Source organism: Motacilla alba, chromosome 7 (assembly GCF_015832195.1).
Source record: "Motacilla alba alba isolate MOTALB_02 chromosome 7, Motacilla_alba_V1.0_pri, whole genome shotgun sequence".
In the NCBI taxonomy this organism is placed as follows: domain Eukaryota; kingdom Metazoa; phylum Chordata; class Aves; order Passeriformes; family Motacillidae; genus Motacilla; species Motacilla alba.
Genome location: NC_052022.1, coordinates 19,191,177 through 19,208,519, shown reverse-complemented (window position 1 = coordinate 19,208,519; position 17,343 = coordinate 19,191,177). Strand labels below are relative to the sequence as shown.

Here is a 17,343-nt window from a genome sequence, read left to right as displayed (position 1 = left end):
TCCTGTACAAAGGGTCCTTTACAGACTTAGAGCCAGAACATAAAAGTCTTGCTCTGTTTCACGTTATCCTGAGCTGTGTTCTGCACACACTGGCTTTCCCTCGTGCTACGTAAGTTGAGGAGCATATGTGGCATAGGGAGCATAAGACATTAGACATACCACTGGACAATAGTCCACATAAGTAAATCTCTTCATAAATACCTTCACTAAACATGAACTGAAATGCTATATTAAATGTAACACAAGAGTCTCTATATATTATCACAGAGCCGCATCAACAACTACAATCGCTAAAGATCTGCAGTTCTTAAACAATGCACATCCCATTTGCACAAAGGCTTACTTCTCTTCCAGTGGCAACACTTCAACTGATGTGTGAAGCCCCCTATATGACTGATACTTGTGTTCTGAGAACTGTTGCCTAAATTCGCTGCTGAAATTAACAGAATTTTTTCAGGCATCCCCTTTCTAAGTACTTCCTCATCATCTTTTAATGCTGCACCAGAGCCTGCCTGATAATGGTGTTTTGTAGGCTTTACTTCGGTGAGCTGCAGCTTTTCCTTTGGAGAGCCACTGCTAAGAGTGGCTCTTTTCTCTCACTTCCACAAGAGGCTAGTAGGTAGTGCTTTGCTGATTGACAGTTTCTCCCAAAAGAAAACATCTGAATGTGTATTTCTAAAGAAACTCTGCTCACCTAGACTGAAAAAAGACAGCTTTTCCAAGGTGGGCAGAGCTGGGCATTTAGGAGTTACTATCATGCAAAATTTTGATGTTTAAATCCTAGAAAAAAATCCTTTTTTTTTTTGGTAATGAAAATATTTTAGTTTGTATCGCAAGAACTTGATCTTCCAACACTTCCTGTTACAAACAGTTTCATACAAGAAATAACATAAAGTACTGCAGTGATGAACACAACAAAGATATACTTGGATCTGTAGAAAGAGTGTTGGAGTCTACAGTGGGGGTTACAATCTTTGAGCTAAATCAAAGGAAAACATTGTCTTCATCTCATAGAAAAAATAAGAAAACAAAATCTACATTTCTAATACTTATGTTTATTATGAAACTGTCTCCAAATTAAAATAGCCCACAATACTAGTTGGTTCCAGAGATTTTATGAGGAACAATTAATTATTCTCTGTATTAGAAAAAAACCCAAACCCAGTCAAATAAAAGACAAAATAACTCCCAAAGTTCCACACAATAGCTATACATGAAAGGACTTCTAGCGAGTGCATCACTATATCCAGAATAGTGGAGTTCCTACACATCACCACATTTCTGAAAGAGTTGCTCAAGCACAGATTTGTCATGAAAACACAGGTGAAAATGTGTCATCTGCCTCACCCTGACTTGCAGCAGTCAACATGCACAGTATGGTATGAGAGCTTGTGTAAAGTAAACCGCAGAACAGCTCAGCAGAAGCCAGAAAATGTGTTTTGTTGCACCCATTTTAAGTCATGTAAGACTGTATTTTTTGCCTTTTGTCTGACACGTGATCATTGACATGACTCCAAAACATCCTTTCATGGTATTTCCTTCAGTTTTTTAATTGAAAGCAATTTCAAAGATTGAGAAGTCTGTAGAGACACACTCAAACACTGTGTTTTCATTGCAACTACAATCAGAAATCTTTACAGTGTAAAGCTGTACATGTACACTACCTTTCCAAACCTCCACCAGAGCTTTTTAAAAGAAAAGGGAAAAAAAGAATAAAGTTGTCTTACTGAAGTTCCCATTAGGTCTCTGTTCCAAATCAAAACCAGTCAAAACAAGTAATACAAACTGGTTTTGCTTCATGGTTTAAAGGCAACTGTAATTTGCAGAACACTGAAGTTAGGCCTAAGAGGGTCTACATTACAGGAAGGGTAAAAAGGATTTAATACTCCTCTTCCTCAAATGTCACAGGAAGTAGACAATAGGAGACATACAAAAATGAGCTGTAGCAAAGAGATTAAGAAAATACCAAAGCATCAGCTGTATAAAACCAATGGTAGCCCATATTTCTCTGAGATACAGAAGGCTGTAGTAATGAGAAAATGAATGAAATGGGCATCAGGCTTCCCACTGGAGCACTCTGTAAAACACGGAGTGCCTCAATCAACCAGCAGTGATCAGCAGTGGTGTGTGCTGCAGGGTCACGGCTTTCACCCTCATGTCCTGTTCAGAACCAGGAAGTGATTTTCACCTGAACCAGATACAGATTTAAGACAAGAATCACTTCACTGTAAGCAAAGCTTTAGTGCATGTACTTGGTCTCAGAAAAAGCATTTGGCATTGGCAATCACACGGTCACAGAATGGTCACAGGTTGAGGCAGGAGATACGAAGCTGTGACACCTGTACCAATTCTGCTGGAATAATGAAATAAATAACAGATAGAAAAAACTACAAAAGGGTAACAAAGAAACAACATGGGGCACTTTGGTATTTTAAAACTAGCACTACTTAACATTGATCAAGACCCAAAAGACTCCAATGTCCACCCTTGTTGTTTGATCAGGTATTTCTACCATTTTCTGCAATGTTGTTCTTTATGAAAAACAACCAAAAAAACCCCACCAACCCACCATGTATTTTTCTTTTGATACAAAATATGCCAATATGGAAACACCACACAAAGGGTAACCTGCATCATATTTTACTGTAATCTGGGCTGTCTAGGAGAGAAGACAAATTCTTACTATTTACTAATAAACTCTAATTTCCTCATTTTTCTACTTTGACATCTCAACCACTGTGTCATGTACTGTACTATAAACAAGGAGCATAGAACTCAAAGACAGAGAGGCTACAGAGTACAAACTCTCATTTCTAGAATTACTAAATTACAATTCTACAAAAGGTGTGAATATGCTGAAGCTTTTAAGGTCTCACATTTACCATGAACCATGCAAATAATTTCAGTCAATCTTCAAAAATATATGCAATCAACCTCTAAATACTCGATGACCTCCAAATGCACCTTGCAAAGCTCTTAATCAGAAAAGCAATCAAATTCAGATGAAAAAGGAAATAATTGCATGGCATTTTCTCTGCAGAGTGGAAGATGAAGCCAAAGTTTTCGCACCCATTAGCTGAAATGATGAATTAAAGCACACTGCCATATCTGATCACTAAATCACTTGGTCCTTCCCACTAGAGACAGAAAAAAAGTGTGAATTCACAATTTGTATAATAAACCTCTAGCTTGAAAGATCAGTCATTGTTTAGAAAAGGTTGGTGAAGTTCTTAAGGCTTCCTCTTACCCTATTTCCCCCAAATGTGTCATTTGATTCTCTCTTACCTCACTTACTTTCCAGACATATCTGTATGAAGGTTATCCTAGACTGCTAAGAACACACTCCAAAAAGCCAGGATTATAGGGGCTAAGTATGTCATTGGGTGTCAGCTGAACCAAGATAACTGCCTACATGCTTTAGCATATCACAGATGCAACTGAATTTAAACCTCAAGGGAAGAGTTTCAATCCCAGATGCACCATTTAACAGTGGGGATCGAGGGACCTTGGCAGGCTTGAGAGGGAGGCCGATGGAAACTTCATGAAGTTCAAGCAAGCCAAGTGCAAAGTCCTACTCCTGGGTTGTGGCAATCTCAGGCACTCCTACAGGCTGGGTGGAGAAGTGATTGAGAACAACCTTGTGGAGAGACTTGGGAGCGATGGTTGGTGAAAAACTCAACGTGAGCCATCAATGTGCACTCACAGCCCAGAAAGCCAAACACATCCTGGGCTACATCCAGAGAACTGTGGGCAGCAGGGCAGGGGAGGGGATTCTGTCCTTCGGCTCTCGTGAGACTCCAGCCAGAGTACTGCAGCCAACTCTAGTGTCCCCAACATAAGAAGGACACAGAACTGTTTGGAGCACGTCCAGAGAAGGATCATGAAGTTGATAAGAGGATTGGAGCAAAAAGGAGAAAAGTTTAGATGAGCTATTAGAAAGAAATTCTTTACTTCAGGTAAAATACTGAACAACTTGCCCAGGGAAGCTATGGATGCCCCAACCCTGGCACTGTTCAAGGCCAGGATTTATAAGGTCTTGAGCAACCTGGTCTAGTGTGAAGTGTCCCTGCTCATGGCAGGGGGGTTGGGACTAGATGATCTTCAAGGCCCCCTCTAACCCTTAACATTCTATGATTCTGTGATACCTTAACAGCATATGTAGTGATGGTAAATCATCTCAGGGGTTGTAGCCTTGACTCTACATCTGAATGAACATTACAGAGCATTGCTGAAGAGGACCAACAGGGACTAAAGGCCTCTGGCACAGGGATAGTTGTTGAGGACTGCTCTATGTCCTGTATCACCAACATTGCAGCATGTGGTCTATGTTGTGCATGATGACAGTTCAGAGCAACATTCCATTCTCATGTGAGACAAAATATTTTGTCAGAATGCCATTTTTGTAACCATCTTTGCAGAAGGGAAATGGTTCAGTGGAGGCAGTAATCAACACCATGAACGTGGTCTGTTTAAACTCATATTCTCCATTACCATTTTAGCAGGTCAGATTTCACAAATTATAATCTTAATTTAATTGATCCCAGGATGGTTTTATTTTAAAATCTTGGAATCTTCTTTACTTACATTATACTAATTACTACACAGCTGCAAACACCATGGATGGGATACTTTCTATTGCAATCAGTGTATTTTCACATGTATAACCTGCCCCGCAGAAAACTGTATGAAATCAAATGCACAGGAGACAGATGAAAAAAATCAGAGGCAGAGAAACTTTCTGGGGAGAAGGAGATTTAAGTAAGGCTCCCTTGCTCCTTCAGATATACTCATGGACATATAAGCTATGCAGCTGCTGGATTACAAGTTTATCTGGCTTTTTCAAAAGATGCTCTGTGGGTAGTAGAACTGACAGACCTTTTGTGATTTACAATTTCTGAGTTTTTTTACCTTTATTCCTTACTAAGTTGAGGTACTATTTCCATTCATGCCATTCCAACCTTGCTTTTAACACTTCCTTTTTGCTAACACTCAGGAGTTTCTATGGATAATAAAAGTTTTAGAAGTTTTCAAGAGTGACCAGTAGAATAGGACAAATCTCAGTTTTCAAAAGAAAGAAGTGACAACACAACTTTCTTCAATGAAATCTATATAAAATAGAGTCTTTAAACATGTTTTATGGCATCAGAAACCATCTATATTTTACTATTTGCATAGGTGGAAGGAATCAGAAATGACCTCTTGGCTCAGGTTTCCAGCTGAACACAGCACTCCAATCCCTTTCTATATAGAAGACATGCTTGAGATTTTTTTCCCCCTGTTTTTTTTCCTTCCTTTTTTTTTTAAACTTTTATATATATATATGTGTGTGTGTGTGTGTGTGTGTGTGTGTGTATGGAAGTCTTTGGTCTATAAGCACATTGGTTCTGTGTGCACACACAATACTGTTGAACAGTAGGTTGCATAGAGTCTGTTACCCAAGAATCCTGCCAACTTTTGGCACTGCTGTCACAAATCACAGAAGAGTGTCCTGCAAGAGCTGTATGATCCTTAGTACCCTACATCAAACTTTGATCTAGAGACTGGAAGAAGTATGTATACAATATTTAAAAAGATGTTTACTTAGGGTGTTATTATGTCTTCTTTGGGACACTATTTGTAAATCTTGGATGAAAAAGGAATTCAAAATTATTTTACGAACGCCCCCTAATTTTATTTGTAGAGGTGATGAAATACTGCTGAACATTCAAAGGTTGCTGTGAATTATGCTAAGTGAATTTTGCTCAAGTTCTCACACATGTAAAATAAACTAATTTTAGCAATGTATGACATTCTGCCTTCTCTCTTTTCACCCTGCCAAGGAAGTGGCAATAATTTTGAGAACAATACCTAGACTGAGCTGAGTCCGAGGAAGAAATGAACTTTTCATCTGCTTTTTTTTCCATCACACCCCTGCTCTCAATCAGTTGAACATGCAAGAACAATTTCAGGAGTTAAGTCTGGATTCAGAATGGTGCATTTGAAGAAACATCTTTTTACATGGAATCTTTGCAAAAAGCTAAAATCTGTAGAGGTCAAAAATTGAAAGGCCAAAAAAAAGGTAATAATGAATTTATCCGAAGTGCTGACAACAATGCTTTTGGATATTTGCACAACAAATCAAGTCTACTTCTAATGCAATTAACCACCAAATTGAATTTTAAATTATGCTAAAATAATATCCCACAATTACCACTTTTTTTTTCCCCAAATTATGTTGGAAGAACAGTAACTGTGATTTGATAGGCAATTTCAAAACCAGTACTTTAAAACACAAAGATAGCAAAAATATCTGAAGCAGATCTAAAATCTATAAAGCTATGTTCTATCTTACTGTAAGTAACAAATCAAGCAACTATTACTTATAGCAGATTTGGTAAAACCAACAGGGATGGACAGAAGAGATCTGAGCATGATGCTCTCTGTTACTGAGAATCCAAGACACAAAGTTTGAGAATGGATATTCCCTTTTGTCCAGAAGTTCCCAAAAGAATAAAAAATAAATAATATTTCAGACAGTACAAGTGAAAATACTGCTCCCATTGTGTCAGTTACATACACATACAGCATGCCTACGTATACAGAATGGTGTGCTGTCTTCATTCACAAACAGGAAATATGGCAGTGCGCTATCAGAATGCTTTGATACTCCTAATTTTTTCTGATGCTGAAATACATGAATAAACTGCATTCACAACTTATAATTTACTTCCAGTAGCAAACAGTTCATTCTGTTCGTGTCTCATGATTGAACTGAAGGATTAATGCTCCTCTGAGGAAGTGGCACCAGTAAGATACCCATTTGTCCCATTGGCACCGCTGGTCCCATTGGTGGCGACAGTGCTGTGCGGGGCCTTTGAGCGAGGTACTGTTTCTTCCTCATCTGAGCTTGACTCAACATCACTTCGGGCATCCTTCGCTACCTGTAGAATGTGGAAAAGAAGTAGGCAGTAGGTGACTGTAAGGAAACAACTCAGTTCTTTGGTTCAAGAGAACCAGAGAATTCACACATTTTTTCAATTTAAGTTTTGAAGGCAATTTCAGCTCTGGCACACTTCTCTGCCTTTGCCTGCCTGCACTAACTTCAAACACAGATGTCTGCACATACATATGCCATGTGCAAAGGCAGGGTGAGAACTCAGCGCTGGTGCACTGAAGGTAGTATGGCCAAGTGCTCAAGGCAAAGGGTTTTGCACAGACTGAAGTAAACAACAATCCAAGCTCCCAAATTCAACCTAGGCTCAGTCCCTCTGCCCTCCTACTAACTTCAACTATCCTTCATTTAGAGTGCTGCTCTTTGACCTGGTAACACAAAATGTTCAACCCAACTTTCTGCCCTTTACTTCCCAACTCACTGGAGACCACATGGCCCCAGGGAACAGTGCTGTGTGCTCGCAGGAGGAGACACGAGTACTGCTAGAAATAAAACTCACCACATCAGGGAACTCCAGTCTCTCACTTCAGAAAAATGGTGAGAATGGCACTTGCAAAATGTGGACATAGTCCAGTTCAGTCTCTAAAACAGGAATCACAGTTCAACTGTGTGCACCATTGTGCCACTGGAAAGGTGTTTCAGAAACAGATGGACCTTAGTTGCTAGGGATTTCCTGCTAATTTTCAGCTGACTTCTTTGAAAAATCTTGAAAATCTCCAAAACTACAAAAAGTCCACCAGATGTAATACGAAAAAACCCCAGTATCAACAGAAAGAGGTCTGAAGTTGAACCTGCATGCAGCTCTAATGATGCTGCTTTCATGCCTGCTTCTACTCCTGTTTGTATAGCTGAGCGTCCCAATTTCTTCACAATCGATCCACAATCAATCTGCTGGTTGCCACAATCAGGCAATTACAGCTGAACTTACTATGGCAAATGGACATAAAAGAGGGAAAAACACATGGTGAGTCCTTTTCCTGAAGAACTAAAATTACTTAAAGAACAGGGCCACTGTGTAATTTTTTGCTTACAGTAATCCTCCTCTCCTCTGCAAAGTCTTCATGACAATTCCACTCTCATCTCAGAAAGAGCCATTTGCCTTTGGAGCTCCCAGTGTTGCCCTTGCAATATCACAGTACCTGAGTGACACCATTCTGCTTGGAACCAGTGAAAAAAGAAAACAGTTCCCATACAGCTTGCAGTAAGTAAAGTTTTTAACGCCAATGTCTAGCAAGCCCACAATTCTGACACCTGTGAAACTGGACTTCAGCTGAGGTCAGAAATTTGGTTCCATACATTACAGAACTTCAATTAATAAGTTACTTCAATGTCTTTCATATAAAAGAATTATATTGCAGCTGGTGGTGGTACAGAAATACACTTAGAATTATACCCTTATCAGACAGAAGAGAATGGTCTCAGCACACAGTACTGGGCACCTGTGATCTATGTGATGGCAGACCAGATGACTGAACAATTCTGCTTCAACTTGAATTGTCTTAATAGATTCATTGCCAATTTTTCTGCTAGGGTCCTGCCCTAAAGCCAAAAATCAAAATAAGATTCTAAGTTCTGCTAGACATGGCATCTGCTCCCTTTGTTTTTAAAATGCAGCCATGAAGCAGGCTTTTGCACTTAAAACCTGATATGAATGCAACACATCTTGCAGTACTTAGTACTTATCTGTAAGATATCTGTAATGTGTTGTGAAAACAGTTATTTTTATTGCAGAAATAGAAAGAATGGCATAGCAAGTGAGGAAGGTAGGATCTGAAGGAAAATTAATCCTCTGTATATATGTCATACATATCCATCTTTCACCTGGTCACTCTGTTACTGCAAGCATCTAACTCTGCTTTAACTCTGTACAATCTCAATTTTCTCCTGTGCAATTGTTAGAACTACAAGGTGAAGGAATTACAGTCTCAAGTGTGTGTCCTGAATGCTAACAGAGCAGATCTTATCCTGCTGAGATACATATATATATGTGTACACACACACACACTATCTATCTATCTATCTATCTATCTATCTATCTATCTATCTATCTCTTTATGTAAAAAAGGTGAAGCATAATAGCACCCAGGTACTACGGACAGAAGTGGGTTTGAATGGTTTTAGGTGATGCATAGCCAAGAAGTAAAAAATAGCCTTTCAAGATAGTCTTTACTTAAATATGTAAATATAAACAATGGATAAATACCAAGCAGAAACCACAAATTAAAAGAACCAAAGCAACCCAAACCACTAACACCAGTGTTGTCAGAATAAATCTTTTGCATAGTAAATTTAAAGAAACTTACGTTCAAGGGGTTCCACTTCCCAGCCTTCCAGCAGAGCACAAGGGAAAGGATAAACAAGCAGAGTAAGAGAGAGGAGGAAGCAGTCTTTGAAGTCACTGGTATAATTCAGACAGGACAGCTGAGGCTAATAACTTGTAAAAGCAGAGCAGACTAAAGTGTGCCTTCCAGGCAAAATACAGCTTGTGAATGCACTGTCTTTCACAGCTGGAGTGGCAGATTCTGGGCTCTGCCAATGCATGGCTGAGCTCTCCAGTACATTCACAGATAGCAATTTTCTGGAGAACAATCCCATTCACTTTGGGGTCAGTCACATCAATGTGCTCTGCTCTTTAAGGGCAAAGTGTCCTGACTCTACATGATCTGTAAGGATTAGTTCTACCATCTGCACATAAGTCCTATATCTGCACAGCAACTGTAATATATTTCTGGAAGTGACATCTTCCTGTCAAATGTACCACTGGCAATAAGCCACTAAAGTCTAGCCCAAACAGTCTTGATCTGGGAATACTAGAAATAAAATACAGAGCTCTTTGCAATACCTCCTTAATACCAAAACCCAGAAGAGGCTTTGATCAGTAACTTTGCCACTAGCAAACACAGCAGAATTTCATTTTGTATTATTATTGCTATCACCTCCAGCTGTGAAATGAACATTTTGCTAACAACTACTATAAAGAAGAAAAACTGAACTGGCAGCCCCAAGAAAGCAGTTTACTTGTTGGGTTTCTTTAACCTGATTTCCCTAATGTAGTTTAGTTCAGTGTACCAAATTGTAAAAAGGAAGTGCAGAAGCACATAGAAAGCCAATCACTATACAGAGTACTATTCTATTAACCTGACAATCATTAGGAGTGGGAAAAAGTTTCCAGGAAAGGAAAGAAGAGTTTATCTAAAACAAGATGTGTCTTCAGTAGCATGTTATGGATTAGAAAAAAAAATGAACCCAAACAAGAAGTGACCTCTATTGATAATGGAAAACTTAAAATTATGAAACAGAATTGTGTTGTCTTACCTTGCCCTTTGATATAGCTTTGTAGGCTGCCTTTATGATTAGGTAAGACCAAAAACAGTGCAGAATTTGAAGAACCATAAGCAGCACATTGAAGACCCACAAGGCAGGAAAATTGCCCAGAGCTTCATACAGTTCAAACAATGTTGTATTTAATATCCTAGAAAAAAAAAAGGCAGAAAAACAGTAACACTTTCCTTAAGCCAACAATCTTAAAGAAGCTATTTTTAAATCAAAATGACAACTACTTCATTAGATGGGATCCACATGGACAGTTTGTTTTCATACAGTGACTTGGACTGAATCACACAGGTGTCTCCAGAGAGAAACAACATCAAAATGTTGCTTTCAATATTTAACTTGATTTGTAAATGTTGCATACAGAAAACAAAGGTCCTCAGTGTGCATTTCTTCTCTTCATCTATAGAGCTCGCAGGTGTTGGTTGACTCAAATAACTCCTACTCTGACTGATAACAAAAATTACTGCCCCCCATATTAGCCACTGTTTTGCACTAAATCCGATTTGCATACCACTTATGTACAACCAAGAGTGAGGCTCAGGCAGTTACATCCAGGACAGGTGGGAAATGGGACAGTGAGGGATGAAAGACCTTATTGCAGCCTTTTGGTACTTAAAGGGGGCTTGTAAAAACATGGGGACAAACTTCTTAGTAGGGCTTGTTGAGATAAAGCAATGGCTAATGGTTTTAAACTAAAAGAGGCTAGATTGAGACTAGATCTAAAGAAGAGGATTTTTACAATGAGAGTGGTAAAACATTGGAACAGATTACCCAGAGAAGTTGCAGACTCCCCATCCCTGCAAACATTCAAGGTCAGGTTGGACAGGGCTCTGAGCAATCTGATCCAGATGAAGATGTCCCTCCTCATTGCAGGGGGGTTGGACTAAATGACATTTAAAGATCCCTTGCAATCCAAATCATTCTATGACCCTAAGAAATTCAGACAGTTCTACACATTTGAAACAAATTTTTGAGAATCAGCATTTCAGATGCAGGCAGTAAACTGATGTAACAACGAATTCTGAAGCTTTGTGAATACAGCACTAACTTTCTGCTCAAATACTCTGTGACAGCAGGTGATTTCAATCTATCTGAGCGAACAGCCTGAGAGCAGAGTGAGAACAGACAATAGAAACAATGGCATTTTTAAAAACAAATAACGATCTAGGAATGGCTGTTAATTAGGGGGAGAAAAATAAGGCAATATAAGGATTTGTCTGACTTCATCCATTTTCCCTGCTGATGCAGAAATTCATTAAGAACTCCACTGCCTTTCTGTTCTCGGCTCCTCGTTTGAACTCGCCCATCCCCGCTAGTCACTAGATGGCGCGTTCAGCCCGCCCTGCTCCGCGGGCCCGGGGGCGATGGCACCGGGAGCAGCCACAGCTCAGCGCAGAACTTAGCGATATTGGTCTCAGCTTTTTAATAAACAACAACATTTTCCACAGCCCTTTCCAGCAACATAAAATCAGTTTAAGTAGTACTAGTATGAAATATGCACAGACAACAAATCCAGAGCGCAACATTTAGTGGTAATGATACACAGCCAATGTGTGTAACACCATTGATCAAAAATCAACCAGTAATTTCTGATACACTGGACTTAATACTGTAGGGGTATTCCATGGTACTTCCACCTTTTCATTTTTGCCTTCTTACAGAAGTTGAATGACCTTCCTATACAGCTGTGTTTTTACACTGTCTTCTGTTTCTGGTGTGAACACCAGAAAAATGTTTTCCAGTTTGCAAAAAACCCATCATATTATTGCTTCTGTCAGGTGGAACTCTTCAGTCTCAGCTTTGTGCAATTTGTTCTGCCAGTGGTAGCTATATTTGTCACAGTAACACCCCACTTTACAGTTCAAGGGGACACTCTCATCATATCAAGACAGATGTGGAGTCAGCACTGTTCAACTTCACCAGTGCTTACTGCAGCTCTAACCATTATATCAAATTCAAACTTGAAATCAACAACTCCTGTATATAAAGTTACCATTGTTTACACCCAATTGTGGCTATGTCTAATACTTTAAATGCCACAGAATTGTAAATGAAGCTTCTGAAGTTTCTATTTTATTAAATGGACCAAATTAATCTCTGGGGACTTCCACAGAAGCCAAGTAAAAAAAAGCAGCATTAGAGATGAGTTAGTCCACTCTTGCAGAAGTCAGGAAGAATGCAAGGCCAAAAAGAGTGCTTTTGGTATCAAAAACAATTGCATGTGCAAATGACTCATATATTGTGTATTTGATAGGGAAATAAGCCTCAATGTAAAAGCAGACTTCTTTCTAATCAATCTGTTATGTCTGGCCAACTAAGGACAGGACTGGATTTCTCCATTAAAGCTGCAAAAAGGATCTCATTAATTGCCCAGCAATGCTAAGAGGGTTCAGTGGTCTGATGTGCAGGCTGGGTGTTCACGTGGAGCTAAGGCTATGTCTAAGCACCTACAGAGCAGAAGCTGAGTGAAAAATACAGAAAATTAAAGAAAAAATAAAGATAAGCAAATAAACTCTCAAAATAAATAAATTATTTCATATTAAAAGTATGAAACTGGGAAAAATTCATAAGGTTAGTAGTCAGAATATACGGAGAAATTCTACTTGTAGAGACTGAGGAAGAAGGGGAGGGAAGGCAGGTTAGACCACTTTCCATCAATTTCACTGCTTCAGGTATTCAATGGAAGCATTTAAATCAATTACACAATTAACAGGGACTGGAAATAGCAGCATGAAAATAGATGGAGGAGAAAGTGCCTATAAGATGTATATACAAATAAATCTTAGATTCAAATACTCAGAAAAGCACTTAAATCTGTAAATACACTTGCTGGGACTTTTCAAAGCTCTCCAGTGATTAAATCCTAGCTTTTCACAATGAATGGTGGAAACTTTGATTCTTGGGTATCTGACGTTAAGCAGCTGGACTTGATCTCACAGGGGAAAATTACTTTAAGCTGCAAGTGCTCTACCTTTCTGAAAACTTTTGCCAGTATTTCTCAGATCTTTGCAATTTGAAACTAAATGTTAGCTTCTGCTTTTGAAAATAATTTCTGGACTGTTTGTTTTCTGAACCCCTGAAGATTTTGATAGCTGGAGAACACAACACAATTTCATGGAAGGTATTCTTCCCTCATTAAATGCATTCCAAGGAGGGTTGTGCACCTGTCTGTGTGAAGCACTCAGTTTAGCATCTTGAATTAAGCAGTATGGCTGATGAAAGCAAATAAAAATAAATTCACCACTTAAGATCCAATATATGTCACTCTTACAGAAATCTCTGGTATTTTTTTCAGGAACATTGCCACAATATCTGAGCCACTGGGAGAGATAATCGTGTACTTACTGTACTACCACTCTAATTAAACACTCAGAATAAAATGAACACATTTTCAACTACTACTAAACAATCACCTGCAACACACCAAAAGTAACACAGGTTTTTCCTCTAGTCTCTAGCTCTTTATCTAGCCAGCAAAGCAGTACTTGGGACACTAGAAGTAACAGATCCACACTGACTCATTAACATTACACTCCCTTCCCACAACTTAGTGGGCCCAAATCCAAGCTCTTGGTATATTGTCTGAGAACTGACAAAAACATTCTGTTTGCTTCTGAAAGGATCCTGAGAGAAACAAAAAGAGCTGAAAAGGAGGATCATGTGGAAGGAGCAGGTATTCTTCCAGATAAGCAAGAAATTAGTGATAAACTCTGCAGAATGATGCATAGCAGGACGATGGGCACTATTATCACATCCAATGGGAGCAGAAACTGTGCAGCTGGAATTAGTGCTACTGTAAGTTGCCTTCCCGTCTGAAGCAATGTCCAGTGCCCAACATATTCTGCTGCAACATGCCGAGTTAAAGTCACTTTGTTAACACAGCACAATAGATGGAAGTCTCAGATATGACTAAGGACAGCACAACACTACACCAAGTTGTCTAAATAATTCAGAATAAATGTCTTTATCCCCATTATGTGTATATTAGACAACAGTATTCTATATTGCACCGTAACACCTGTATTGGGACACCTTTCGGTATTGCATACATTACCAAGAAAATAGGTAATTACATTTATGGAATTATGTAGTTAACACTAATTATCCCATTCAGTGCAAGTAACTCAACAGTACTGCTACCAGCAATGCTTCAAAGTTTCTTCCCCTTTTTTAATTTTTTCCTTTAAAAAACCAAACAATTGCACTTACTTCTGCCACCAAAACATAGTTGTTCATTCTTCATTATATGTGGTAAAAAGTGACTATTACCAGAGAATAAAGAGTCAGGAGTTCTAAACTGTGGATTTAGCTGTTGTATTAACTTATGTGATCTAAGAAATTTTCAAACATTTTTACACAGTTCATTTTTTGTTAAAGATGGGCACAAAGTATTGGCACACCATGTTGGGCACATGAAGATGCTGTGAGAATTATTAGCTTGATAAAACACTGTGGACTACTTCCTTAACAGATGCCATAAAACTGATAGGTAGAAAAAATGTCACTGAGATTCACAGATAAATGAAGAGCAGAGGAGTGTGACAGTACATGCATGTGCACATGCTGATCAGCCACAGGATGATAAATCAGATACCTTCCATCAGTGGTCAAGATTCATCTCTAGGATTTAGACCTTGACTGAAATCTAATAGGACTTCATATCCCAGGCTGTCCTAGTTACTTTTGATGACAGTGCTACACAACAGACCTTACACACAGATGTTTCTTCGTGAAACTTCAAATGAGTTAAACAGCTTTTTACCTAAGAAGTGTATGGAATCATACACAGACAGTCATAAAATTGAGGAAACTTTGGTTTATAGCACTCCATGTACTGGAGTCCTCAAGCTGCAGTGCAGCTAAATATTTAATTATAGCAAATCCAGTATATTAAGGGCTATACTGCCAAGTTTTTCATCTGAGTTTCAGCTTGGCCAGCTGCTGTGTCTATATCACTGTTCTGCTTCTTGGTTCTTGCTGAGTGGGAGAACAAGCTTGTTTCCCTTTTCAGATCCTGCTGTCTCTTACATTTTCAGCCCTCCAGAGTATCAGTGCATGGCAAATACAAGAGAAGTAGCAGAGACCCACTCTGAACAGAGAACAGTCAGATGAACCAGTCACCCACACAGAAGCAATGAAGCAGGGAAAGGACTAGGGGAGAGAGAGATGATCTTTCAACAGTATCTCAGACTGATTCATCAGATTGTTTGGTTGGTGATGCTCATTACCCTCCTTTTAGAGAGCTGACGAAAGATGTCTGCAAAATGCAGTGACAGAAAGAATATAAACTATTGAGTCAGTATGCAGAGCAACATTAAATCCACACACTTCAGTTTTATCAGTGAGGTCACCAGCACGTGGCATTCTGCTCACCCGCAGCAGCCCCCCATCAGAGGATTTTCTGACATGGTACCAATGCATGCCCAGCTGCTGTGGAGATGGGTGGCTCCTGTCCTAATACTAATCAGGAACAATATGCCTTTGCAGAAATTACAGCCCTGCCACTGAAACTGTTATTTTAAGTCCTGTGTGCAGATCAATAGGATTTCCAATTACTTAACTAAAATGATGGAGCAGGCAGAAAATTATTCATGTTTGATGTACTGTAGAAGAGACCTGATCAAGCTGTCACTGTCCTGGTTTCAGATGTGATTTTCATTCAATTCCTTCTCATCAGCAGTTACTGCCCATTAGCTGATTTTGCAGCCACTGGTATGAATAGTAGCACTTACAGTCTTGTGGATAGAAAAAACAAAGATACAAGGTCATAGGCACTTTCACAGTCCAAACTCAAATCTCAGAAGAGTCCTTCATAGACATCAGGATATGAAGAGAACTCAAGATTCCTAGCAGAATGTAATTATACTCAGCAAGATGTTGTTTCAGTAGTGTGTTACGGCAAAATGCTTGTGTAAAGGCCCATGATAATAACTCACAGGTACTGAAGAACTGTCTTATGCTAAGAATGACACTTCCAAATTTGAAAATCTTCAGGCACATATAAAACTTTTATATGAGCAACAGAGAACATATCAAGATCTATTTCCCTGGAGTGCATGTTATTCTCCAAAGAAGAAAAGAAGTTGTTGTAAACTATATAGTTTCCAATCTTTGCAAAACAGAGTATAAAAAAGCCATCCTCCTGCCCCTTTCTGTTAACTAAAAATAAGTGCAGTTGTGCTTAGCGATATGCAACATCAATGTCTGTGAAATCATCCCTAAACAGTTTTCAGTTTAATCCAATTTTCTTAATATTTATACCTTCAGAGATATTATGGGTCAAACCCTGCCATTGCGCAACACCGATGAAAGCTATGGAATGTGCTCATTTACATGGGGGCTGGGCTTCTCCCAGGGTGTCCAGCCACAATGACCTCCTCCTAGCTGAACACGAAAGATGCCAGCTCCATCATGGCTGTTGATCACAGTGTTCAAAAGTCATTTACTATTTCAAGCTGGTAAGTTAACTTACTCTCCTACTTTTGCACAGCTGTGATTTTTACATCCCACATATGTCAGAAGCTTGCAGTAGCATTGTTCTGCTTTTGTATTGACTCTGTAGCACCACAAAATACGTGCCAGTAACAGCAAACCCTGGCGCTAAAGACATCTCTAAGAGAAAAGGGGCTGAGAATAGGTAGAATGTTTGCACAAGTTCAAACCACCTACCTGAGCTGATTTAAAAGTGGCTAAGATGTCTGGCCACAAGAAAAACAACCATGCTGCTTTCCCTTGCCCTGCCATAGTTATGCTTGGCAGAATAATTCTGAGCAAAAGAAGTGCCACTGCACAGGTATCTGTCCTGTTTCCAATTGGAGCACAGGTTTTAGACAGGACATTTTTCCTAATAAAAGAAGAACACTGACTGAAATAGGCTATCCTTGACAACAGAAAGCATTATTATAGCCACAGAGTACAGTCTATAGAAAATAAAAATGAGAATAAGAATGGCTTTGGAAGTCTGATGAAATATTTTTTCATATAATTTCTTCTTGCTGTGATCACACAAAAATTTAAAAATGGCAACACTGAGCAAATTCCACTTTTTGTTATTTACATTGCAAGCCCATAATGGTGAA

At 39.0% G+C, this 17,343-nt stretch overlaps 1 protein-coding gene across 2 annotated transcripts in view; it reads right to left on the bottom strand.

The window, feature by feature from the left end:
• Window positions 1–1,035: 1,035 nt before the first annotated feature.
• The window catches only part of CERS6 (ceramide synthase 6), a 96,451-nt gene continuing 80,143 nt past the window's right edge, over window positions 1,036–17,343 (bottom strand). Inside the window, exons 9-11 of one of the 2 annotated variants that reach the window (XM_038142410.1) lie at window positions 10,247–10,403; window positions 9,235–9,258; window positions 1,036–6,920 (exon numbers count right to left, since the gene is read on the bottom strand). In XM_038142410.1, coding sequence (XP_037998338.1) covers window positions 6,759–6,920; window positions 9,235–9,258; window positions 10,247–10,403 — 343 coding nt within the window. In that variant the 3' untranslated portion in view covers window positions 1,036–6,758. The remainder of the gene's footprint in view (window positions 6,921–9,234; window positions 9,259–10,246; window positions 10,404–17,343) is intronic. The other variant, XM_038142411.1, reaches the window with a different exon arrangement.